The sequence below is a fragment of the Onychostoma macrolepis genome, chromosome 08, assembly GCF_012432095.1.
Source record: "Onychostoma macrolepis isolate SWU-2019 chromosome 08, ASM1243209v1, whole genome shotgun sequence".
NCBI lineage: Eukaryota > Metazoa > Chordata > Actinopteri > Cypriniformes > Cyprinidae > Onychostoma > Onychostoma macrolepis.
Window position 1 is genome coordinate 16037996 of NC_081162.1, and position 26633 is coordinate 16064628.

Consider the following 26633-nt stretch of genomic DNA (forward strand, 5'->3'; position numbering starts at 1 on the left):
CGCACACACACACACACACACACACACACACACTTTCTCTCCCTAGGAAACGCACACAAACAATGTGAAAAAGATCAGAAATAAAACAGCTACAGATTCGAAAAGCTTTATGGAACATATATTTACAAATAGCCTAAACATATCACCAATACCCAATGCAAAAATTTACATTTTTCATCCTAGCTCTATCAAAGGAGACTCCAATAAATCCCATCTTTATGAAAACTGATTAATGAGGAACGTACTGTAAATCTTTAAATACAATGCTCATTATTTGATTGGAAAAAAATATATATTAACAGAAACTGAATGAACAATGTTTTCTGAACATTTTAAAAAGTACTGCAAATGTGATGCATTGTACACAAAAAGAACATTATAACAGCACAACTAAATACTAAGAAATTTCAGGTAGATGTTACATTTACAAGTGGACTTGCATGAAAAACAATTGTTGATATTATTACTATCAGAATCTTTTGAAAAGTTTCAATGTGTAAAATAATGATTTTCTATTAAATTATTCCTTCCGTTTGGCCCAGCAGACAACATAAAAAAAAAAAGAAACAGTCAAACATCCTACTGACTGGCTGATTACAATACTGCAAAATGACAGCATTACTGTAAAAATAGTACAGTTGGTTTGATTGCAATCCAGAAGAGAAGGTCAAGATTCCATTTCATCCCCCTCAAAGACTGGCGGATCAAAACTTATCACCTCTTCATATGTCTGACCTGAACAGGAACAGAAACAAACAATTAAGGTTGTGACTGCAACATACATTAAAACATAAATCTAGATTATCCTAAATAATGGCTATCAAAACTGCCCGTTATTTTCATTAACGGAAACATTTTATTAATTGAAATAAAGCTGAAAAAAGATATACAAATATTAGATGAAAAACAGCTAAACAAATTAGAAATAGTGCCAATGCAACTAACTGAAATAATTTGTTGAAGCACTAAAATTACTAGGGCTGCAACAACGAATCGATTAAATCGATAAAAATCAATTACTAAAAGCGTTGGCAACGAATTTCATAATCGATTCGTTGTGTCGCGCGACGCGGAGACGTTTGATTATTAAAAAAAAAAAAAAAAAAAAAAACCTTTAGTTGAGGGCGGAGCGGAGTGAACACACTCGGTCTCTCTCGCTCACGGATGCTAGCAGAGTTTGGCGCCTCATAAATAAAAAAAAAAAAAAAAAAAAAACGAGCGGAGGTAGAGGAAAGATACATGGCGGAGGCAGAGAAATCCGTGCGACCCAAGTCATCCAAGGTGTGGGAGCAGGGGCGGCGTTTGCGTATGGCAGAGTATGGCAGTTGCCATACCTAGCCCAGTCAGGTGCTGTGAAAAATTATCCAAACTTGAGTCGCTTATAATTCGTTTTATTATTTTAAATCAGAGAGTTTTAAAAATAGTAAACCAATGATAAGCATTAAAATAACTTGTCAGTAAAACTGTAACGCCATTGGATCATCGAGCTCTCAGCGAGACCTCGTACCTTCACCCCGCCTCCGTTCAGATTGACGCGCGCACAGCCTGGAGAAGATGAGATCTCTGCTTTTTCGCAATGCAAGGGTGAATAAATAATTGGTGTTTGAATAGTACAGCGTTTTCTTTACTCAAACACTATGTCAGTAAAGGATAATGTTTTTGTGTGTTTGAAGAGTGGAGAAGAATTAGTTATTTGCTGTCTATATACGTTTTAAATATCCTGTGCATTATGTGCATAAGCGCTTAATTTGAGATTTTGGCCAAGTGTATTAAACAACAAGAAAAAACTAAGCGCCCATATAGCTACAATCAAAGTTATATAACCTGTAAAAGTTGATGAAAGCATAATGCACTTATGCACTGCATAACAGTTACAGCCGTTCTAACGACAGACAAAACACCCCATCTCCGTCATTCTCTGGTCAAAAACATTATTAACTCCATTTGAGCTTGATTTTCATATAATGTTAAGTGCAGGTGTCTGATACAATACCAACGCTAACGACGCAGTGTTGTTAAATTATTTAATTTTTTTGACATAACAAAATGACTTAATTAAAAAATTAAAAAAATAAAATAAAACAATTCAATTAGTAATGGTTTATTCAGAAAGTAACAGTAAATTAATATATGAAAATAAATATAGTATAATAGTATAAAATAACTCTGGTTCAGGGTGGGAGGATGGGGGTTTTGGGGGGGACAATGTGTTGTTGACAGGATGGGGGGGAATCTAACTCAATGCCTCAAGTGAACAAAACTGCTTCATTGCTTCAAGACTTTTTGGCATTCTCCTTATAAACAGAGCAAAAACCCTTGACTCACGTTTCCACTCTTCAATATCAAGCTCTTGGCTCTCAAAGCTCTGGTCGAAAGGCTCTGCCTCGGGTTCATCATCTGGGTCATGGTACTGAGCAAAGTATGGGTGAGCCAGAGCCTCCGCCGCCGTGATGCGCTTATCCGTGTCCAAAACCAGCATCTTTTCTAGAAGGTCCACAGCTAAAACATAAAGGATTAAATATTTAATCAAAAACAAATACTTATTTTCTCTAAATATTTTACTGTCCTGTTGGTTTTATAATGTTTACACATACACAAAATATACTAAAATATACCAAACACTGTATTTGCACATGCACAACTATTACAATTTTTTTTCTGCAAGGATGCATTAAATATATCAAAAGTGACGGTAAAGACAATTAGAATGTTTCAAATGCTGTTTTTCTGCACTTTCTGTTCATCAAGAACTCTTAAAAATAAATAAATAAAAAGTATCCTTTTTTTCCACAAAAATGATAAAAATGACCACTTTTACCTTGTGGATTAGCTCCAATAAACACATCGGCAAAATTCCTCTTGGGCATCTGAGGAAGTGAGTTGATGTAAGTACGAGCCTGTGGAAAGAACCAGGTGAAGCAGTCAGAGGCAATGAAATAATGTTGATTACTGTCATTATCAAAGTATCAGCTATATTCGTTTAAAGTTAATATTACAATTAAGAATTGAGCTTGATGCAATTCTTGACTTGATCACCATGACAACTGCTTGCGTTTTGCACATTGCTAACCCTGTGAATCATAACATTGTGGTGTTAGTATGCAGTGCCATTTGAATAATGCAGCAAACAAACAGCTTCAGAAGGCAGAGGGGTCTGTGCTTGTGCTGGCGATGACGGACAGTGATTTCAGCTCGCATAGATCAGTGAATAACCGCATGACGGCTCAGCGGCAAGCAGTGAGCAAAGGAGAAAGTGGAGAAGATAAAGGAACTTCTTTGGGTTAAATTTATTACAACTATTACTTTTGCTTGTATTCTCCATATAAAAATAATGGTTTAACCGGACTTGAAAATGTTCTAATGAATATTGTATCAGTTTGCTCTGTTTCCCTAATTTGATTTGCTGTGTGGGGTTTTTAGTCCAACGTCGCTTTTTGTATCACTCAAGCTTGGAACTGGAGTGATTACAGAACGCATGGCTGTGTTTATCCGGCACATAAAAACATCTCTCTTGATCGTGTGACATCACTTTACTATACGTGAATAGGACTTTTTAAATTCTTCTAAATGCAGTCCGTATTTCCAAAATGAGGTCTGCTAATTAAAGGGCATGATGGGTATTCTGCAAACAAGGGGCTGGGCGACAGCGAGCTCACCTCGTGGCTAGGCATCCTGCTTATTAGAGAGGCAGGTGGAGTTCCTGTAAGTCGCATTATCTGTTGAAGCTGGTTTATATCTTTGAAGGCCGGGTCAAGGAGCTCACGGTCAACAAATTTAGTGTAATGCAAATTTATCAAATGTTATCTAGACATTACATTGTGGTTCTCCACTGCTCTAGGGAGAAAGACATGATCAAAGAAAGAGAGAGGAGAAATCGGCATGCAAATTGTGTTCATATACAGCAGAGAAGAATGTCATGCTTTAGAGATTTTGACAAGGATTAGAATCAGTTGAGAAACACATCAGCAGAGCTGGAAGACAAAACTCAGGCTTGTAAATTTCAGTTTACATGATGATTCAGTCCCAAACAGAACCTCAAATCAGTCTTTCTTCTAAAAGTGAAGCCAAAAGGTCAAAGTTTAGTTAGAGAATACTGGAGAAGCATACGTTTCAATTAGCGACAATCAACACACATTCCCTGTTGGAAAATCCAGCTTATAGTGTTAACTGTATTTGATTTCTAGCTGGTCCAAGCAGATCATTAGCTGGTCATCCAGCCACCATGTTTCAAAAACTAGCTTTTTCACTTTAAGATCTGGTAACTAGTCTTGTAGATGGTCTACCAATTTTGGGTTAGTATTTATGCATTTATTTACTTAAGAAATTATAACTTAGCAAGGATTCATTATATTCATAAAAAATGGCAGTGAAGATATTTATAATAGTACAAAAAATGTATTGCAAATAAATACTGTTCTTTTGAACTTCCTTTTCAAAGAATCCTCATCCAGCCCGGACCAGAGAAAAGTTATTACAGCTGCCAGCTTCAAATGGATTTTCCACTTTGAAAATCAACATAGACAGGCGTTTTTAGCAAGTACACACTTCCTAAATATATCAAACTCACAGACTCCGATGAAATTTTCATTAACAGCTCAGGTCCTGGAGTTCCAACCAGAAGCATAATAAGCTTCAACTGATCGATGTCTAATAAAATGAGATGAAGGAAAACTAGTGTGGCTCAACAAGGAACAGGCCACAAAAACAAAGCATGAAACGCTTATTTTGGGTTCATTACTTAAAGAACAGGATAGCGTAGACACTTTGGTCACATCTGTGGAAAGACAAGCAAGCTGATAAAAATAGCACAGGTTGAATATTTTCAGCCTGCCCAGCAAAAGCAGGTCAGAAGACGCTGCACAGGTGTTCTCTGCCTGTGAGAGGGGGAAAATATTTGGCAAGTATTTCTGTTCCATAGGTTGCGGATCCAGATGCATTTAGAGTGGCAGCCGTTCAAGATACAGTGTGTCAAATATGCAAAGCCAGGGGGGAAAACACACTGCAAGTGCTGAAACCTGAAAACATTTGTCATTGGCAATTAGAAGCGAGAAAGAGGCATGTCATTTCCTGCAGGGCAGTTTATCGTGTTCTCATAATGATGGATGATATATCCTTCCAATCACTGTTGCGTCTTTGGGCGTAGCTTAAAGGCGGAGCTTAAGCAGAAAGGACAAAAGTTCAGTTTAAGACAAGAGCTTCTGCCGTAGCACAAATACACACTGCAAGGACAGAGAAAGGGGAGAAACTTTATAAAAAAAAACATTTATCCATGAGCAAATACACACTTAAAAACACTACATCACGCATTTTCTGGCTTGGAGCCATGGTGCAATTTACAGAGAGCATTTTGTAGGTCAGCGAAGGGGGGGAAATGAGAGGAAAAGGATACGATCTGTGCCAGGAAACAGAGTCCTGCCTGTCAACAGCTCAGCCATGATGCAGCCCACTGACCAAATGTCCACTGAAAGAAATCAAGAAACAACATTAGTGGAGAGGAAGCAAGCACATGTTCCCGCTCTTGTGTCCTGACCCAGCTATCTTGTCACAGAGAGCTGTAAAAAAAAAAAAAAAAAAACAACATGGATCAACAGCCACAATCCTCAAAAGACATTTAGGCAAACCCATCAAGATTTGGCTGGTTAGCATGGGCCAGTCAGCTTGCTTGGTAGTTGTCATAACTACACTACCATTCAAGCATTTGGGGTCAGTAAAATTATTTTTAAAGCCTATTATTTTTTTATTTTTAATACCTTCATTCAGCAAGGATGAATTAACTTGATCAAAAGTGACAGTAAAGACACTTACATTGTTACAAAAAAAAAACATTGTTACAAAAAAAAACATTGTGTTAAGCAGCTTAAACATAACTGTTTTCAACACTCCTGAATGATCATGTGACACTGAAGTATGGAGTAATGGCTGCTGAAAATTCAGCTTTAATAAATTACATTTAAAAATATATTCAAATAGAATTATATTTCTATAAGAGAGTTGTGCATAAAAGATCTACACCATCTTGTTCTAAAAAGCAATTTTCTCCACTGATTCAAAATGAGTTGATTTGTATTGTATCAGATGTGGGTGTAGCTGTGTTACCTGTCATGTTGTAGTGCATCCAGTTAAGCATGATCTCTGGAGCACGGTACCACCTTGTGGCCACATAACCTGTCATCTCATCATCTGTGTGTCGCGCCAGACCAAAGTCAAGGATCTGAGATACAAAAAAAAAAAATATAAAAAAAAAAAAAAAAATTGGGGGAAAAACATACTATTATTGTTTACAGGATGATTTGAGTAACCACATTACAAGCAAAAGTATAACAACTATATAAAAAAAAGAAGAAAAAAAAAAAAACAGACTCACCTTAAGTTCACAGTCTTCATTTACTGCCAGATTACTGGGTTTCAAGTCCTGGGAAATAATTAGTGACAATCAGTTTTACTGTTTTAAAAGAATATTTGCAGCAATTTATGAATTAAATGTATAGATGTAACACTTTTTTCACATTTCAATTTCCAGAGACAAAACATTTCAAGTTCATTAGAACAAATTAAATTAAAAGCAATGCGAACACATAAACATGAATAGATTTTAAAACAAAAACGTTATGTGAGCTGTAATGTTGTCAAAATCTTTCAGATTACCTATGTGACTTCTATGGAACAGAAACTAAATAAAAAAATTAAATCACAAATATCTTCTGTGGTAATCGACAATATGGCAACGATGCTGTCCACAGGCATCAAGCTGAAAATAACACAGACTATTCCTTTAAGTCAGAACTCATTTCTAGCAATTTCTGGCTTTAGTCTTTGCACAACAGCAGGCCTGAGCATGCAGCATGGTGATGCCAGGGAGAATTGGCTCCACGGGGCAACAAACACAAAAAAAATTAAGGGGGAAAAAACCTGCAGGCCATTTCTCATATGCCTGAGTGAACACTTACCCTGTGAATTATGTCAGCCGAATGGATGTACTGGTAAAATTAAAAGAAATATAAGGGAGGGGGGAGGGGGGGATAAGGTTAGGTTAGGTTATGTGAGAGTATCAAATTCCAGATTAAGTCTTATTTACATCAGAATTAAGAGATTCCTGTTTGTGTTTGTAACAGGATTGAAAAAGTGCAGTTTCACCTTAAGCCCTCGCAGGATCTGGTAAATAAGGAACTGAACATGATCATCGGTCAGCTTCTGACACTTCACAATATTATTCAGGTCAGCACCCATTAGATGAGTCACCAGGTACCTGCCAAACAGAACACAGGAATGTTATTCTCCTGCCAACTGTTTAACCCGGTGTTGGGAGTGACAGCATAGACTGAAACGTAGGGAACATTTAGTTCTGTTTTGATAAATCCAATAATCTTGTTTTGGTTGAAGGCTGACTGCGCTTCCGAAGTGAAGCAGCAACTTAACACAAATTTTGGCCATGGGGAACTTCTAACTACTGTCAACATCAAGATGTGCGACTGGATCAGTTTTCATGTAAATATCCTGGGGTAGTTGTTCGCACATATTTTAATGATTATTTTGGGACTGTAAGAGAGGAAACAGGAAGCCACAGGGAGATATAAACTAGAGCTGTGCTGATACAATCATATAATAAATATTTCACTGCTTTCCTTACAATAGTGATTAAATACTTCAGATACTTATTTAATATTTATTTATTAAATATTTGGGCATTCACAGAATGACCTTATAAATAATAATAATAATAATAATAATAATAGTAGGGCTGGGTAAAAAATATCGATATCTCGATATTAATCTATTCTCATTTTTACGGAAGATACCGATTCTTAAATCCCAAGAATCAGTCTAACGTTAGTCTGTTTTCAGTTAATGGAAGGAAAGTTGAAGGGCACTTCCCATCCAATATATCGCAATAAGCATTGTGCTTTGGTACTTTTAATATGAAAAAGTTTCAGATTTCAAATTCTGTCCATTGTATTGCAGTATTCAAATAATAAATGCCGTTTTGGCGCTGTTTAATGTGGAGTGACAGATTGCTGTAGCGCCTCAGTTCAACAGACGCGGCAGCGCGTAGTGCTTCATCTCCTCCACATTAATACCAGTTTCAGCACGAAATAAACATCCGAAGGTAAGTTAAAATAGAAAGAGTACAACTTTACAATCCGTATCTTGTCTCATGTAATCGCTCAATCAGTGTTTCAGCCGCGCAAAGACATCAATATTATAACGGCTTGTAAACAATGTCACGTAACGTCACATTTAACGTTACCTCAGGAAAACATATTTGGTGACCATAAACACATTAGTCAGATAAAATAAAAAATAAAGAAATAAACTGCAGAGAGGGGCATTTTGCTAAATATATGCATCATATAACATTAATTTACTGTTCTTCAATGTTTAATTTATGTTTGAATAAATCCATCAAGTTTTTATGACTGCCACCATTATGTTTACATTTTAAAAAAACAAATTGAAGTAGAAATGTTATGTAGGCTAATTGTAACTTTATTATTTTAAAAACTTCATTAGGTGTAATTTTAACAAATTAGTCAATTTTAACAAATTAGTCAATTTTAACTTTCAATATTATGTAGTACCAACTGACTCATGTATATTTTACAGCATTAGTTGAGGTTTTTTTTCCTTGAGAAAATTTGGCATGTACTGTACCTGATATATATCCAAAATCATCGCTATTGAATTTAATCAAATTGGTAATCGAATCGAAAGCTTGTGAACGAGAATCTAATCGAATCGTGAAATGTGTCAAAACCCAGCCTTAAATAATAGTAATTATAATAATTCATTAAAATTATATATTGCTTTTCTGAGTATTCAAAGCGCTTTACATGAAATTACACAACCATTAAAAAACGTCTGGGGCCAGTAAGGTTGTTTCTTTAAATAAATGAATGAATGCTTTTATTTGTCATGGATGCATCAAATTGAGCAAAAGTGATAGTAAAAACTTTCACATTGTTAAAAAATTATTTCTAAAGGATCAAGTGACACTGGTATTTTACATTTTAAAATGTTAATACAGAAAACCTGTGTTTTAAATTCTAATAATATTTCACAACATTACTGTTTTTACTGTATTTTTAATTAAATAAATGCAGCCTTGGGCAGCATAACAGACTGCTGTTTTAAATGGTAGTGTACGTATAATAAATATATATTATTACTTAAGAAGGACTGTTATACTCAAGTAGTCACTTAAAGGTAGAACAGAAACAACAGATATGTAAGGGTTCATTTAAATGAGTAAGTCCTTTGATTTTGCCAATGTGCAACTGTGTTGACCACTGAACCTGGCTCACAGTATATTTAGGCACATTAACAATCAGATTTTATTCCAGTCTTCAATTTATCAAGCAAACACTTCACGGTAACCAACAGTAGAGTCTAAATAAGCACTGACTCTTGGCGAGAGGGTGGAGCTACAGGTCAAACAGAGCCACTGTGGTACGACACACACAGCAGAGCTTAAAATAAACCCTACTTAATCCCAGAAACACTCTCCACCCAACAGGCACACTCAGCATTAGAGATAATCAACAAATACATCCAACCCCCACAAAGATTTTGAGGGGAAAAAAACACAGATTAGAGACAGTAAACAAACATACATCGCTTCTCCTTGCACAGACAAATGAAAAACTGAAGCAAAGTGTGGATGCCCTTCATCCATCACTGTGCGTCAGGTCTATTTTTGGCAACAGAATCAATGTTAAGTCACAGCAGCATCTGGTTTTACAACCTGGCCGTATCCTTAGCATTCCCCACCAACCCACAGCTGCTAGGCTGGAGCCAGGCAGCACAAAAAGCTCAGTCTCTGTGGAAACCCGAAGCTCCATAAAACCATGAGAGCCCGAAAACATGCTTCTAGTCATGTAACAAATGGCACAAGATAAATAATGCAGTATTCGGTATTAGAAATTAGTGGTAAACACACAAGGGTATGTTAAACTGTACTATTATATTATGGGATTATATTAAAGCTGAACTAAAGGACACAGCGCATCAAAATCAAATCGCTCTAATTATGATCAACACCGTTGTTTACACAGGAAGCGTCTGATCACAACTTCAGTTGGTAGACATAGAGTTTCTATTTTTGATGTGCAGTGGCCACTTCATTTTGCCCACCTGTCTGCAATAAAATGATTTTCTGAATGAATTTACACTATCCCTCAAAATTTTTAGTAAGCAAGATTTTCTTTCATGTTATTAAAAAAAGCTCACCAAGGCTACATTTATTTGATCCAGTAAAACAGTATTATTTATTTGATATTTAATAATATATTAGAAATATATTACCATTTAAAATAACTTCTATACTTTAAAACATAATTTATTGTGATGGAAAAGCTGAATTTTCAGTCATCACTCCAGTCTTCAGTGACACATTCTAAAATGCTGATCTGGCACTTAAGAAATATTTATTATTATTATTATTATTATCATCATCATCATCATCATCATCAATGCAGAAAACAGCTGAGCCGCTTAACATTTGTGTGAAAACCATGATGCATTTTTTTCTTCTGGATTCTGAATAGAATAGACACTTCAAAAGAACACCTTTTATTTGACACAATTTTTCTATAACATACATGTCTTTGCTGTCACTTTTAAATAATTTAAAGTGCCCTTGTTGAATTAATTTCTTCAAAAATAATTTTACTCAACCCAAATGTTTGAGTGGACTAGTTTGCATGAAGTATAATCATATTCAAGAAAAAAAAAATGAATCAAGTCCAGTGAAAAGATCTCTTAGGGAGGAAGTAATTGTCTGACTCACACATCATTAAACTCCTCCAGGCTGGTGGCAGGTGTAAAAACATCCAGCAGGCCGATCACCTACAAGCACAAAGTGCAAAGAACACGAATCAGTATCATTTAGTACAGCAAGTACAGTCTTGCATTAAGATTTCATAGCGTAACCTGACAAATCTAGAATTAAGCAGTTAAAGAATTCCCTGTATAAACCAATTTCTAATAAGAAAAAGAGAGGAATTACTATGTTTGATTCTGACAGACAGAATAATGGCTAACTCTAATAGCAGAGGAGAGCTGTTTAGAATTTGCTGGCGTTTTCAAGGATACAGTGAGAAAAATGATTCTCCAGAGCCCCTGGAGCAAACAATAGCTCAATGACAGGGCTTGATTTAAGAGTATAATAACCCACATTTCCAATTGCACATCACTGCTATTTTACAGTAAACACCCTATTATTGACCTATTCTATTTTATGATTTCCAACAAGAATTATTTACTGTGAATTATGTTGGGGACCCAATGGAAAGAGGACTTTTATCTTGTGCAGTAACTAGTTAACATTCTCTTAATTTAGAAATTCTAGTTTGCCAGTTCACTCATGGTCATTATGTTGCCCCACTGACATTAATAAGGTTAGAAGCCATATTGAATTTTCTGCAAATGAAAACAAGGCTATGAGGGTTAGACTTTACAACGGCATGTGTGTTTCACTTTAAAAATTAAATATGCCACTACCCTGACTAGCTCAGTCTTCCTAATTAAGAAATGAATGGAAGTCTGCAATGTATTTTCTTTTGTGTAAGAGAGAAAAACAGGTTTGGGTGAGTAAATAATGACAGAATTTTAAATATTTGGATGAACTAAGCCTTTAACCATTGGGATTACCATACACCACTGTGCATATTAGCCTTGTCAGTTTGATAATACCTGCGATCCAAACTCACATTCTCATGTTTCATATGCTTGAGTAGACGCAATTCCCTGTAGGTCCGTTTGGCATGGATGATGGACTGAAACGGCCTTGACAGCTTCTTCACAGCGACCTTCAATCCTGTCTTTTCATCATACGCAGAGCTGAAACACATGATTCAAACATGCCCTCACTTTGTTGCACAACTGAAACTCCAACATGCTACAACAGGACCAAAGTTAAAGACAGTTGGAAGTAGGAGTCAGCATATGAGAGGCACTGAATTGACTTGCTATGCATTTCAGACTGAAACAAAAACCGTCCAGATTCTCACTTCCTCATGGAAATAACCACCAAGGCTTACAGAAGGAACTAAACAGTAAAACATACCTATTGCAACCAATCAGAAACTACCTTTTCAAGGACAAATAGTTAAATAATTTGTCACACATTGACCACCACAACAATGAAGTAGTCTTAACTGCAAGGGTCAAGAAACAACCTTTCAAGAACCACAGGATATTTGTTTTACGTGTATAAATTGACAGAGAACTAACAGATCTTATCAAAGAAAATCTCAGAGCTTCTCTTTTTTTGAAACCACTACATAAGCTGAGAGATGAGCCTGGCACTTCAAACCCAGTGCAATCTGTTCATTAGATATTCAATTACACAGACACAATAAGGGGGCCCATGAAATATAATCTAGATAGCACGGTTGCCTAGCATTGCAACTTCTAACAGTCACTTTGGTGCATAAACAACCTGTCTGCCCTGAGTAGGAGTAATTTAGAAAATGAGCCTGGCCTTCAAACACCTGTCTGTTTAATATCACAGAGCCCTTTCTGAAAATCATTTGCAAACATTAAAGAGTGAGGTAACACTTGTTTTGAGTTTGAGAAACCAAAGAAGTCTCTGGATGTGCACAAACATGACCAGTTAAAAAAAGGCCACATCTCAAAAAAACATTGTGTCGTGACAAGTGTGTTTGCTGATCACAATAATTCAGAAGTTGAAATGTGCAATTTTTACAATGTAAAAATGTACTTCCTCTTTAATATATAACAATTTGTAGAATGTTTCCCTAAAAACAGTATGTCGCTTTCGAAACATCAGAGTGCTTCTTTGAGCATCTGCCACCACAATGGCTGCGAGTTGCTCTTTTTTCATTTCAATAATACCAGTAGTTTTGCACTTCATAACCAAAAGCCAATCTGTTTAAGCATCTTTTGTTTAGTCTTTTTAATTCTTTGTTATCTTGAGTGCTGACTTAAAGTGCTAGATAACGTAAATGTAACTTAGTTTTAATTGCATGACAGACTAAGTCATGTGATGTAAACATCATGAGGGGGCGACCCGCTCCACGTAGAATAAAAAATATTGTTAAGTCTGGAGTCTACACCTCGTTTGAGTGTGACTACATTTTGTAATGATCTTTCTCAAACGTGTGGTTCATTTATTTACCTGTAATGTTTTGTTAATTAGCAACAAATTACTGAGTGCACCTTTAAGTGAATCATAAATCCAACTGTGTCAGAAAACAAGCACAAAACCACCGACAAACTTCCTCATAGCAGCTAAACAAACCAAACGAGCAATCCACAGGAATTAATCACGAGATTAAGACAATAACATAAGACAAACCCAGTGCTTCACCTCATCCGTGGTGTTACTACAAGCAAACGAGAAAATTAAGTGCTATGACAACAGTCTTGAAATTACACGCAGCTCTGACTCACCGGCTGCGTATCAAAACCTATCGAGTTACCTACAAAGACAGCAATTTAGCGCCTCACAAGCACACTAAGGTGCCCAAAACGGCAGCTCCCTTGTTTCTGGAGACACAGTCATGATGCATCATCTGTGGGGTGACCTCATTCAGGACAGACCCCACCAGATGTCCGCATTAAGACCACACTACACCACTAAGTAGGGCGAATAAAGAAACGTGTGGTTCTCGATCACCAACAAACATCGCAGTTTACAAGAAAAACAACTTTGCAGTGCACCGCGTTCATATCTTCGACAATTTTAACGTGTGCATCACGTTGCTCATCCACCGCAAAAGGTTTATCACTTTGCAACTGAAGTGGCATGCGTGCGTGCACGCGAGGTGGCATTTGCAACATACGTGACTTTAAATGTTTATAAAGCATAAATCACACACGTTAAAAACACTTTGCAACACTACAAGCACTTTTAACCCGCTTTTTGTAACTAGCAATACCTCTTGCATAACAAACTACGGACTTTGGTCTTATTAGCAAGTTTGCTAACGCAGTGCAATGCTTGTACGGGCCCGTAAGAATGAATGGGACACATCGTTCCGCCATCGAAACAACAGCTAAATATTTACCAAACAGATCCGTATGCACCCGAGCCGACGGGAGACAAGTTCTGATATCGCACAGGGACCTCCCATATCGTCTTGTTGACCTCCTGTCGATAGAAAGTGGGTCTTTCTTTCTGCGACATGCCTGCAGAACGAGCGCCCGAGGCGAGTTGAGAGACTTCTGCTTTCCCTAGCCTGCCTGTGATTCAAGGCGGTCGAGTCTTCTTGCAACAATCAAAAATGGAAAGGAAACGACCGATAAAGTCGACTGTGCACGCGGATACTCAAGAGCGAACCAACTCGGTGTGTTTAATTCATGCCAGCGGCTCCAAATATTCTTGGAATGTGAGTGTTGAGAAGTTGCTCGGTTCCGGGTCGCGGTGATCTCGAGCACTATCCCGTCTGCGTCTCTCCCTGCTGCTACAAATGAAAGTCACAGCGTAAAAAAAAAAAAAAAATGCAAAGTGAGTTCCCAAGCGCGCCCCCTGCAACACATTTACACGTACACAGGAGGATTTAACAAAGGCAACACACACAGGTTGTTGATGTACTACAACGTTTTATGCAACATTTAATGCAAGTCTTTGAATTCGATATTTATACCACACTAAAACGTTTTCGGTTTTTTGAACTTTACAATGCACAATAACATCAGAGAACAAACTTCTGTACATAATGGAAGATGGTGTAAAGCTCTCCAAGATATTTCTACATTTGTTTTTAATGAAATAATATTTTTTATAGTTATAATATTATAATCATTTATAGTTTTATTTTACATGAAAACATTCACTCAAGGTCACTTTATAAGAACAAAGAAAAATAAGAAAAATTGTTATATAGCATGATTGACATAAAACGAAAAAAAAAAAACAATATAGTCACAGAATGCAGTAATGAGCAGAGAAAAAAAACATAAATTAACATTGCAGACTGAACCTAATAGAACAATAACAAAATAAATCAATGGATGGAGAAGGAAGTGGAAGATTTTTGTCTGAAGATGGATGAAATATATTTTGAAGATTTTACTGCAGGGAATTACAGTCTTGTTCTATATATTTTTTTAAATGAAATATTTGACTGTAACACAATATGAAAAGATTTACAGTCATGTGCTCTTAAGGGCTGGTAGAACACAGGAGTCAGAGGTCATATTGGACATTGGCATCTGGGTTATAAAGGTCAGGCTACGTTTTTCTTCAGTAAACCTGTGAAGGAAAAATGGTTTGACTTAGCACGTATAAGGCCACAAAACAGCATTATAATTATTCTTGTGAAAGAACATCCTAAGTGTTATCCATCACAGTGGGCCTTACCCTGCATCACTGCCAACCTGGATCTTCTCAGAGGAAGATGTTGATAGAGCTGGAAGATGGGCTGGTTTCCTGTCAGGGAGTAAAAAAAACCAAGAAAAAACAAAACAAAATATGTTTAATTGTAAAGTTGAATTGGGCCACGAAAGCTACTTGGCACTGTGTTGTCTGTCACTACAGAAACAAGGACACTTTCACACAAGCAGGGGTGCAAACTCGTCAGGGGTGAAAAAGGTGACAAACCAAACTATAGGCTAACATACACTACCAGTCAAAGGTTTTTGAACAGTAAGATTTTAGTTTTTTAAAGAATTCTCTTCTGCTCACCAAGCCTGCATTTATTTGATCCAAAATACAGCAAAAACAGTAACATTTTGAAATATTTACCATTTAAAATAACTGTTTTCTACTTGAAAATATTTTAAAATGCTAGTTATTCCTGTGATTTCTAAGATGAATTTTTAGCATCATTATTCCAGTCACATGATCCTTCAGAAATCATTCTAATATTCTGATTTGCTGCTCAAAAAAACATTTATTATTATGTCGAAAACAGCGGAGTAGAATCTGATTCTCTGCCAGTAGGAGGCGCTTTGAGAGCGGAAGAACTAGCGGTTTCCCCGGTAACGGCTGTAATCTAAGCAGCTCCGCTCATGAACGCTACTTTATCAGATAAAATGAAAATAACATCAAAACTATTCTGAAGACAGTATGTTCCCTTCAGAGATACATTCATATAAATCACCCGCTTTTTGAAACGTGCAGTGCTCATGTTTATTCAACGAAGTCAAACGCCACAAATAAATCATTGTATGGGAAACACTGGTAATGTAAATCGGAAATGTGTTTAAAAATCATATCACCGTTATTGAAAAAAATTATATCGTGATACATATTGATACTGAATTATTGTCCAGCCCTAGCTTAGCGCTGCCTCCACTTGAGCTGAGTGATACTAATATTAATGTACATTAAACAGTATGCTTTACTTGTAGGTCGAACAGTTCTCAAATCGACTTCATGTCAGAGTAATAGCTGATATGCGAGACAAATGAGACCGAGACAAATGAGACTGAGGAGCATTTTGCAAAGGGTAGCGAACTAATGCAGCGATAACGTAACTTACAATCTTCATAGCTATTGCAACAGCAGCCTCATGCAAAACAAACAAAAACAAACAAAAAAAACAGCAGCCTCACGCGGTAATCACCATTTATACTGGAACACCATAATTTACAGCAGATACAAATGCATTCGGTCCTGCTCTACAGTGAACTTAATTTAGCTAGCTACAAACAGGCTAATCTAACCACCAACATAGCCCAATTACTTCAAAAATAAGTTGCTTGCCGTTAGCTTGTTCCTTCACATTTTACATAGCCTCTGGAAATATGGACAGTTGCCTGCAGCGTCTAAAAGTTATGCTTCAGCAGTGAGATTGGTTGGTTGAGGGAAAGAACATTAAGGTAAGCCAATCAGAGGCAGAGTAGGGCGGGGCCATTCCTTTGCCAACAGGGGGAAAAAACGCTACAGGTGTCGTGACACAGATGACGCGCAGATACGATCCCCATTTTTAATTTTTTTACAGATCTACACGATTTACGTGAATGACCAATTTCAAGGTGAAAACGGCGAATTTCGCCGAAAAGTGACAAGTTTGCACCCCTGCACAAGGATGAAACAATGAATAAGCATTTGGGACCCTGAATTTCACTGGAATCTGTGAAATGCAAAGAAATCCAGGCCTAAGAGAATCAAAATCTGAATTCTGGATGCCGTTTCTTTGAGTGAAGGCATGGCAGTGCTAAAAACACGTTGCAGCGTTGCTGTTTTATTTTATTTTATTTGGTACTGCCATTTCAACCAAATGTCTTCCATACAGAACAGAACGCAATATTCAAATCCCTTTTTACTCATTCGGATCCAGCACACATTCCAATGGACATCACTTTCTTCGTTTTTAATGTTAATTTTTATATTTAATAATAAAATAACAATGTTTTGTTTAACAACAATAACATTGAAAATAAATACTGAATTCCAACCATTAGTATACATTAAAAAAAAAAAAAAAAAAATCTAATCAACAATTTTGCATTACAACTTATTTAGTTGAGGTTTTCTGAAAATAACATATATGTAATGTGTGTGTGTATTTATGTCTATAAATACAAATATAAATTAATTTACCTTGTTTTTTGCCCATTCAATTTAGCAAAAAGCAGATTGAGTAGTCTCTCTTTCTGCTCCCATGTTAGATCAGAAATATCCACACTGGAGCTTTTCAAGTTGCTCCTAAAATGACACCAGACCATTTTCAACATCATAGTCATCTTGATTAGTGATGCACGTTAAGAGCAATTAGTAATTCTGTGCTAAAAGCTCTCACACCATTTGTCAGCTTCTTCCAGGTCAGTCTGAACATCATTGGTGCTGCGTGGGGCATTAGAGAAGGTCCGTATACGAGGATACTCCAACCTTCCAGCCCGAGCCTCATTCATCCTCCAGCGATAGGCCTTCAGAGCCTCCTGTCTACATACAAGATAATCTTCAAATGCGTGAAGCACTCCCAAATGAATCTATCATCCAAAATCCCCTATTAAACGATATTTCACAGAGTTTTCATAACTTGAGCAAACCTGTAGAGATGTTGCTGTGTTCTTATTTCCTTCCTCACATGGTCAAGAGCTTCATGAAAAAAGAGTTCAAGTTCTTTGCGCTGCTCGATGATGCTTTGAGCCAGCCGTTTCACTTGGCCCAGCTCCTTCTCGCGGGCAGCTAGAAGCATTTCCAACCTCTCGAGGTCTACGCTGTTGGCCTGCATACTGACCATGGCATGCCGCTCCACCTCCTCTCTCTCCTGCTCAAACTCCCCAGATATGATGCCCAGAGCTTGCTCAAGTGTGACCAATTTAGCCCTCAGCTCGGAGATCTCATTTTGCTGGGACCTCAGCTGGGAATCGCCTTCTTTTCTCATCAGTTCATTTGTCTCCTGCAGAATTTGAGAGTCAGTCTAATCACTGGACAGAAGCAATGTGCCAAACACAATGGCAAACACGAGCATCTCTGAACGCCAGCTCTCTATAAAGCCTACTGTATCATACAGGTGCTGGTCATATAATTAGAATATCATCAAAAAGTTGATTTATTTCACTAATTCCATTAAAAAAGTGAAACTTGTATATTATATTCATTCATTACACACAGACTGATATATTTCAAATGTTTATTTCTTTTAATTTTGATGATTATAACTGACAACTAAGGAAAATCCCAAATTCAGTATCTCAGAAAATTAGAATATTACTTAAGACCAATACAAAGAAAGGATTTTTAGAAATCTTGGCCAACTGAAAAGTATGAACATGAAAAGTATGAGCATGTACAGGACTCAATACTTAGTTGGGGCTCCTTTTGCCTGAATTACTGCAGCAATGCGGCGTGGCATGGAGTCGATCAGTCTGTGGCACTGCTCAGGTGTTATGAGAGCCCAGGTTGCTCTGATAGTGGCCTTCAGCTCATCTGCATTGTTGGGTCTGGCATGTCGCATCTTCCTCTTCACAATACCCCCTATGGGGTTAAGGTCAGGCGAGTTTTCTGGCCAATTAAGAACAGGGATACCATGGTCCTTAAACCAGATACTGGTTGCTTTGGCACTGTGTGCAGGTGCCAAGTCCTGTTGGAAAATGAAATCTGCATCTCCATAAAGTTGGTCAGCAGCAGGAAGCATGAAGTGTTCTAAAACTTCCTGATATACGGCTGTGTTGACCTTGGACCTCAGAAAACACAGTGGACCAACACCAGCAGATGACATGGCAGCCCAAATCATCACTGACTGTGGAAACTTCACACTGGACTTCAAGCAACATGGATTCTATGCCTCTCCACTCTTCCTCCAGAAATGCAAAATTTACTTTCATCTGAAAAGAGGACTTTGGACCACTGAGCAACAGTCAGTTCTTTTTCTCCACAGCCCAGTTAAGATGCTTCTGACGTTGTCTCTGGTTCAGAAGTGGCTTGGTAGCCCTTTTCCTGAAGACGTCTGAGTGTGGTGACTCTTGATGCACTGACTCCAGCTTCAGTTCACTCTTTGTGAAGCTCTGACAAGTGTTTGAATCGGCTTTGCTTGACTGTATTCTCAAGCTTGCAGTCATCCCTGTTGCTTGTGCACCTTTTCCTACCCAAATTCTTCCTTCCAGTCAACTTTGCATTTAATATGCTTTGATACAGCACTCTGTAAACAGCCACACCTTTCAGTAATGACCCTCTGTGATTTACCCTCTTTGTGGAGGGTGTCAATGTTCGTCTTCTGGATCATTGCCAAGTCAGCAGTCTTCCCCATTATTGTGGTTTCAAAGAACAAGAGATACCCGGAATTTATACTGTAGGGATGGTCATTAATTGAAGCTCAAATGTAAATATTCTAATTTTCTGAGATACTGAATTTGGGATTTTCCTTAGTTGTCAGTTATAATCATCAAAATTAAAAGAAATAAACATTTGAAATATATCAGTCTGTGTGTAATGAATGAATATAATATACAAGTTTCACTTTTTGAATGGAATTAGTGAAATAAATAAACTTTTTGATGATATTCTAATTATATGACCAGCACCTGTATTTGATGCACAAATTTAAGTTAAAAAGTGAGTATCAAATATGATACATCAGGCTTTTGAGGAACGTTTATCTGTACTTCTTTCAGTCATAATTCTATTTCATTATATGTTTTGCCTCCACAATAATAACTACAGAACCTAGGCATTTAAATATAATTTTACTAAGAAATATTATTGGGATATACAGAGTGACAACTGATATTTATATGCATTTTATGTAAGTAGTCTATAGAATATTGTTCACATTACAAGCTATTAGAATTTCAAAATCATACTTTTGTTCATATAAATAACAATATCTTCACCCAATTGCATATTTTGTGCAGTTCGGGCCTCTTAATAAAGCTGGTGTGTTCTTTTCCTTCTCGAGTGTGAATAAACTGTTCCATTTCTAAAAAATTTGATTTGCCAGACAATTTTTTCAAATGTCAGGTTTTACAAGGCTAAATTGTACTTCCATTTCATTAAGCTTACGCTTTAATTAAATACTCTACAGAGAAACTGTCTCTTAAAATGACTGATAGTCTGTTAGTGGTAGCACCTTTAAGAGAGCAAGGGAAGCATTCTTCTCTGTCAAGGTTACATTTGTCCGCTTCATTTCCTCCGCCTCTTTCAGGTAATAATTCAGTGCCTCATTCAATCGTACATTCTCCTTGAACACAGTATGTGACGCTGTACCGAGCTGCCTGTTAGGAGCAAAAACTGAAGATTCGACTCATATATACCAATAAACACCAATGATACACATACAAAAGTTATATATGCAGTCTTTAACCATAATGACAGAAATGAATAATGGCTTCATTAATAGTATTGAAAGAATAGCTGCTCACGCAATAGCTTCATGATGTGCTTGCTGTGCAAGCTGAGTGATCTTTTGCTCCGCTTCCTTCTCAAGGTGAATCTATATAGAAGAAGATATCGCTGACTGTTCAAGCACGTATTTTAATGGCACATCTGGTTTAAACAAAGTATCTAAAAAGCCATAACAAATGGATTTTGATGCACTTTCTGAAACATGTGTCTTTCCATTATGTCTTTCATATAAATGGATGCATAATATATTTGGCATCTGGGTTTTCTCACTCGTGCTGTGTAGAACTTGTACTCTGTTCTCGCCAGACTCTCTTGGTGTCCACGGTCAGCAATATACATTTTTTCTCTCATCTAGAAGCACAAGAAATACATTATATGTTAAATCTCTGGAGTTTTGATGCATCGACATTGCTTACTACATTAAATAGTTATTAGTAATGACTGTGCTGTACACTGATCAGGTCTTCTTCCAGATTGGCCTTTATTTTGCGAAAATGCTTAATGGTTTTGAGCTCGCCCTGCATCCTCTGGAAGTCGCTTGACCTCTGCTTAAACCTGTCTTCTAAAGCATCAATCTTCTGCATGTATTCAGCCACCTGCAACATCCAGTCAGTTGAAACCAATGAGGGGTGAAACTTAAGTCTTGCATGATAACAGCTTCTTGAAATTCACTTGTAACAGCTTGACACAATGCTAATTCATTTGGAAAAATAACTCAAATTCAATCAGTGCTTACCAGAAGGTCTTTCTCTTGTAAAGCCTTCGCTTTTTCTCTTTTTAGTTGCTCTTCTAATGCAGCAATCTTACAGGAGGCAAATTAACGTTAGTAGGAAAAGAACAGCACAGGTGGATAAACTGAAATGTGTATGATAGAGATGTATAATGACAAAAGCAGACTAACCGTTGCTGTCTTTTCACGGTCTGTTCTCTTCAGAAAAGCAATAATATCGTTTGTGTCTTTCTCGGCTCTATATTGCTGGTTCGCGAGCTCCTCGTTGGCTTTAGCGAGCGCGCGAGTAGCTTCACGATACTCGACACGCGAAATTTCCGTGATATTAAACTTCGCCTCCCATAAATCAGCGTTTGATTTGAACTTTTCGATCTCTGACTCCTTGTCGGCTTTAGACTCATGCTTGCCTTCTTTCTTACCTTTTCTGTAAAAACGTTAAGTGTAAAGACAATTAGAGAGAGCAAGTACCTCAAAGGCTTACTGTATAAATCAAACCTAAAAGTAGGCTTCATCTTTCATCCTTACCCTTTTCCCTTGCCCTTGTTTCCTTTCTTTTTCGGCATGTTTCGGCGCTTCAGACAACTAACTAGCTATCGGATGATTTTGGAGCTGCACGGGCCCATAGTTTCATTCTGTTTACATTCGTTACTATGGAGACGGTCACTGTCTGAGCCACTCCGTTGAACAAACTGACGCAACATAAGAGAAATGATTTAAATAGCAAATAAAAGCTAGACATTTTTATTATTATTATTGTCCTTATTGATATTATTTCTTGTTGTAGCTTGGTGTAATTACAGTTGATCTCAAGATGTAATAAACAATGGACACATTAGCTTTATCAAGTAGGCTCTATTCTTTAAGAAAATCATTACAAACAAGATGACATTTCCTAAAATACAAATAACATATGCCAAAACATTTGAATGATTAAAAAAAAAAAACGAAAACTGCAACATATTGCAAGCACTCAACTCATGAAAACAACATCTCACTGACCCAAAATAAGAGAGAAAAAAAAAGATAATATTTGATAATATCACAAGATGACGTCAAACAAATCCAATGTAAATTTTCCAGCATTATCGTTCACAAGCATACAGGTGATACATTTTTATTAGCCTATACACATATGTTACAGGTCTTTAAAAAAACCTCACATCATTAAAAATAAAAAAAAAGTTTTAAAAAATCTTCTTATGCCAGTCTTGAAATCACAGGTTTATGAAGTGACTTGAATAAGGCAGACATGTTTTTCAATATTTTTTTCTTCGCTCAGTCTATTTGGGAATAAAAGTATGGATGTTATATTGTCAGATATAGCATCAAGGATGTGTTGTGACAGGCCAAACATTTCTTGCTGGCTCTCTCTGTGTCTCAGAAGTTCTAGTTCATCTCCATCTCCTGTGCAGCTGATGATTTTAGAGGAACAGAATCAAAGCCATCTGACGTTCTCTGTAAAATATCAGCAGTTTGTCAAGAAAATGTCTGTATCTGCCTGTTAATGCTACTATTACTGTAACATTAAAAACATGTATAGCATCCATCAAGAATATAGCTATAGAGTTTATAGTACGGCCAAACTGAAGTCTGCCTTGTGACCTCCTTACCTCTCGGGAAAATGACTTGATCTTGGTGAAGAAAGATTTCTTGGAGAGGTAGATGAGGTCATCCTCTGCATCTTCTCCCTCCATGATGGCACAGCTATCTGCAGCCGGAAGTTCACACTCCTTATCTCCTGCAGTCATCATTAACTTTGAGTACTTATACTGCAGCCTAAAGAGAGGGCATAAATACTCTTATACATACAGCAGTCTTCATTTATCCCCAATTTATCTACAATTAGGCTTATAGAGATAAAAGAACACATTCACATCCATCTTTGTGGCAGCATGAAGTTGTATGTTGTTCTTTTTGTCTTAATTTCTTTCCCTCACAAAGTCAGTGTTGTACGATACAGTTATCCACTATGATTTTACACTTAAATTCATGTATGTAATCTATCAATATAGATATATGATAATGTCTTGGCCAAAATGCAATTCGAGATGCAATGGGCTAAAAACAAACATTTTAAAAAGTATTTTTGTTTGAAATAACCAAACTAATATATTTTTCCTTAAGTTGGCATTATTCGATTAACATCTATAGGATTTTAATTTATTTTATTTATTTAACAATAATGTGGAAAAAATATTTTTCCATCGATAATTCATCAATATTTATTTACATTTTCATTACATCAAATTAAACCTAGGTAATTTCACCTGTATGCTGCTTTGTTTTCTACCTCAACAATTTTATTACTTCTTGTCAAAGTAAGTAAACCAGTTTTTGGTCCCATTTTCAAGTGTCACTTTAAGTAATGAACTCTCACTTGCGTGTCCTTTTCCAGAAGTAGCAGCTGATAGTAATGAGCAATATAGCAGCCACAGTTCCGATGGAGACACCAAACTTCAGCCAGAAGTCCAGCGTCACACAGGCACTGATCTTCTGAGGAGGCAGTGACACCCCACCTGTGCACCTCAGAGGTTGCTGCCACACATAGGTAGTTCTCTGCGAAACATAAACACATTTTAGCTACATTAAGTCATCTAATAAATGGTAAAATAAACACATTCAGAGCAGGAAAATAGTCTCATTCACAAACTGTGTGGTCTGTCATGATGTGAATTGACATGTACCTGAATTCCTTGGATACAAGCGCTCACAATCTCTTTATAGTTCCTCTCAGAACAGAGAGGACAGGCATACTGGGAGCGCCACAGGAAATGAAACGAGCAGCCATCACAGGTGCCCTCTGAACAGTTGCTATACCAAATGCACACACACAAAGAAAACAAGTAATAAACAGCAATATTCTTCTATCGTCTGAGTTGGAATACATACATAAAACCAGTATTACAGTTCAGTCCCAAACCATGCAATATTCAACACACACACTTTCAAATCAGATTGGTCTTGATTGGTCTTGTTTTTTCCTTGGAAGTGCCCCAAAAGTAGGGCTGCACCATTTGCGGGGAATAAAATTATAATTTCATAAAATTGAGATTGAACCACTGATGTCACATGGACTATTTTAATGATGTCCTTACTACCTTTCTGGGCCTTGAACGTGTCAGTTGCGTTGCTGTCTATGCAGGGTCAGAAAGCTTTTAGATTTCATCAAAAATATCTTAATTTGTGTTCTGAAGATGAACGAAGGTCTTACGAGTTTGGAACGACATGAGGGTTATTTTGGGTGAACTATCCCTTTAATTAAATCACAGCCTTTGTGATTTGATAATCGCACTAAGCAATTTTGGTGTTGTTTAGATGGAAAAACTATATTTCATGCTGTACCTTGGTAGGGAAACATGGTTCTTCAGTATTACAGTGGGATCACATCGGAGCCTAATGGAGGCTGATCTTGCATTTTTACACGCTTGTGTCGTTTCTCTAGATCTGTTGACACCATAAGAGGAAGAACGTCATTACAGATCAGTCTGAACTAAATCAAGTGACATACTGAGTTGAGGTCATATTAAAAGCATTAGAATAAACTAAACACAGATCATTGCAAGTACACTCACCTGTAGTAGAATATGACATCAGGCAGCTCTGATTCAACAGGAAAGTTGCCATCCAATGACGAGATGTCATCAAATTTGAAGTCAGTTGTCACTCCTGAGTATAAAAAGTTTACATTTGATGAATCCACAGGATGGACCCAGCAGGATAGGTTTATTTGATAGAGATTTCAAAGCACTCACCAATTAAGCTATCTCCAATACTGAAGGGCTGAGAGGACACAACACTCTGATCCCTGACCTCAGAAGGCACTACGGTAGACTGACAGATGTAGCCTTTTACATCCCTCTTGCTTTCAGTTACATTTTCCACACAGGATGCAAGAGCTCTGTTCTAAATGAGAGAAAGACACACTTTAATGTTTCATTCTGAACTTTTACAACTCAAACTTCACTACATAGTTCAGTAATGAATCTGGTCTAATTTATTCTCTTACTTCTGTCCCACACAGCGCCACACTGAAATGGTGGAAATACTGCAGCCCTTTACTGGTGAAGAGTGGGCTGCTCTGGAAGCCAGTGACATTTGCCAGCGTAGAGAAATCATAATTCAGCATATCTCCTTTATGATGCAGTGCTAATGTACAGTCACTCATGCACGCAGAACGGCCCTGTGAACAGAGAGGACAAACATATGACAGAAGTGAATAGATATATAAAAGAGCTGGAAAGTGCATGATTTGGGAAAGTATGTACATTACACATTTACAAGGTCACATTTCAAACTGTGCACAAATGTATTAAGCACAGCGGTTAGACATAAGTTCTCAAGGTTGCTGAACACTTCTATTATTACCTCATCAGCTCTTTGAATCAATAATGTTTACTGAAACCTGTCGACTGACAACAGTCCCACCTACTGGCCGGAACAGGTACTGTTCAAAAGCTAGCTATATCAATGCAAGACACTTAAAAACAAAGGCTTTAAACTGCAGTGAACAGGGGCTATTCACACAGAATGTGTTTTTGGAATGGAAAAGAGCACATGGTCTAAAGACAAGTTTTAAAGCTGAACTTCTTTTGTGTAAATAAATAATGCTTACTTCATTACTGTAAGTATTGGGTCCGCAAGGTATGCAGGCTTGCTTTCCGATTGGCTGCTCGGGCCTGATAATGGTATTTGAGGGACAGCTTTTACACACTCCAGTGCCGTTAAGCATGTAGTGTCCTGGAGGGCATGGGACGCAGGCAGACTCAGAGTCAACGGCAGCCAGAGCACACTGACGACATTCTGATGCCACACCCCCAATCACATTAGTGAGGTGGACAGAGTAGATCTTAGCATAGTCAGAGCTGTATTCATTTTTCTGTAATACAGGCACACAAAGCTTTTTGGAGTCTAAAATCTCTGTTACTTAACAGTTAAAAAAAGTAAAAACAAAACGGAAAAGAAGTGAAAGATTGTAGTTTAATCTTACCATACTGAAGATCCCAGTACGCTGAAAACCCCAGGTGAAGCTAACGGTGTTGTTGCTTTTAATAAGGTAAGAGTAAGACTGCTTCCCTATAGTGCCAGACCAACTCTCCACGATATTACTCCATTCATTTTGCCCCTGCAAAGAGATGTAGACAAATCTTA

General features: G+C 37.2%; 3 protein-coding genes across 7 annotated transcripts in view; all 3 read right to left on the bottom strand.

The window, feature by feature from the left end:
* Positions 1-90: 90 nt before the first annotated feature.
* On the bottom strand, positions 91-14420 carry mapk14a (mitogen-activated protein kinase 14a). Of its 4 annotated transcripts, none has more exons than XM_058785744.1 (12): positions 14028-14416; positions 11706-11835; positions 10784-10842; positions 7135-7246; positions 6948-6977; positions 6365-6412; positions 6097-6211; positions 5390-5461; positions 4568-4647; positions 2819-2897; positions 2326-2499; positions 91-735 (listed from the first exon to the last, which is right to left on the bottom strand). In XM_058785744.1, the coding sequence occupies exons 1-12, from the start codon at positions 14144-14146 to the stop codon at positions 668-670; spliced, it is 1086 nt and encodes a 361-aa protein (XP_058641727.1). In that variant the 5' UTR covers positions 14147-14416; the 3' UTR covers positions 91-667. The 4 variants fall into 4 exon arrangements, with proteins under 4 accessions (XP_058641727.1, XP_058641726.1, XP_058641728.1 ...); XM_058785743.1 differs by lacking the exon at positions 4568-4647 and adding an exon at positions 3657-3736 and having other exon boundaries at positions 14028-14413; XM_058785745.1 differs by lacking the exons at positions 4568-4647; positions 6948-6977 and adding an exon at positions 3657-3736 and having other exon boundaries at positions 14028-14415.
* A 146-nt stretch (positions 14421-14566) lies between these two features.
* si:ch211-163l21.10 (basal body-orientation factor 1) lies at positions 14567-22160 on the bottom strand. The gene is made up of 12 exons (XM_058785732.1): positions 22011-22160; positions 21657-21909; positions 21492-21557; positions 21208-21351; positions 21026-21106; positions 20773-20843; positions 20481-20625; positions 17959-18311; positions 17711-17851; positions 17510-17614; positions 15323-15391; positions 14567-15214 (listed from the first exon to the last, which is right to left on the bottom strand). Exons 1-12 carry the CDS (start codon positions 22046-22048, stop codon positions 15115-15117), a joined length of 1566 nt encoding a protein of 521 aa, XP_058641715.1. The 5' UTR covers positions 22049-22160; the 3' UTR covers positions 14567-15114.
* Positions 22161-22194: 34 nt separating this feature from the next.
* Positions 22195-26633, bottom strand: part of elapor1 (endosome-lysosome associated apoptosis and autophagy regulator 1) — a 30482-nt gene continuing 26043 nt past the window's right edge. For both annotated transcript variants that reach the window (XM_058785707.1, XM_058785706.1), the window contains exons 13-22: positions 26473-26607; positions 26098-26361; positions 25492-25665; positions 25238-25388; positions 25058-25151; positions 24828-24929; positions 24170-24296; positions 23863-24041; positions 23096-23261; positions 22195-22940 (exon numbers count right to left, since the gene is read on the bottom strand). In XM_058785707.1, coding sequence (XP_058641690.1) covers positions 22872-22940; positions 23096-23261; positions 23863-24041; positions 24170-24296; positions 24828-24929; positions 25058-25151; positions 25238-25388; positions 25492-25665; positions 26098-26361; positions 26473-26607 — 1461 coding nt within the window. In that variant the 3' untranslated portion in view covers positions 22195-22871. The remainder of the gene's footprint in view (positions 22941-23095; positions 23262-23862; positions 24042-24169; positions 24297-24827; positions 24930-25057; positions 25152-25237; positions 25389-25491; positions 25666-26097; positions 26362-26472; positions 26608-26633) is intronic.

What these genes read in the sequence shown, in the direction of transcription:
- mapk14a (XM_058785744.1), bottom strand. Translation starts at nt 14,146, where the DNA reads ATGTCGCAGAAAGAAAGACCCACTTTCTATCGACAGGAGGTCAACAAG. An exon ending in CTGGAGGAGTTTAATGATGT is followed by an intron (nt 7,247 to 10,783) that starts GTGAGTCAGACA and finishes TCTGTTTGGCAG; the next exon opens with GTACCTGGTGACTCATCTAA. An exon ending in TATTGGAGCTAATCCACAAG is followed by an intron (nt 2,500 to 2,818) that starts GTAAAAGTGGTC and finishes TTTATGTTTTAG; the next exon opens with CTGTGGACCTTCTAGAAAAG.
- si:ch211-163l21.10 (XM_058785732.1), bottom strand. Translation starts at nt 22,048, where the DNA reads ATGCCGAAAAAGAAAGGAAACAAGGGCAAGGGAAAAGG. An exon ending in GCACATCATGAAGCTATTGC is followed by an intron (nt 20,626 to 20,772) that starts GTGAGCAGCTAT and finishes TGCTCCTAACAG; the next exon opens with GCAGCTCGGTACAGCGTCAC. An exon ending in ACACAGCAACATCTCTACAG is followed by an intron (nt 17,852 to 17,958) that starts GTTTGCTCAAGT and finishes TCTTGTATGTAG; the next exon opens with ACAGGAGGCTCTGAAGGCCT.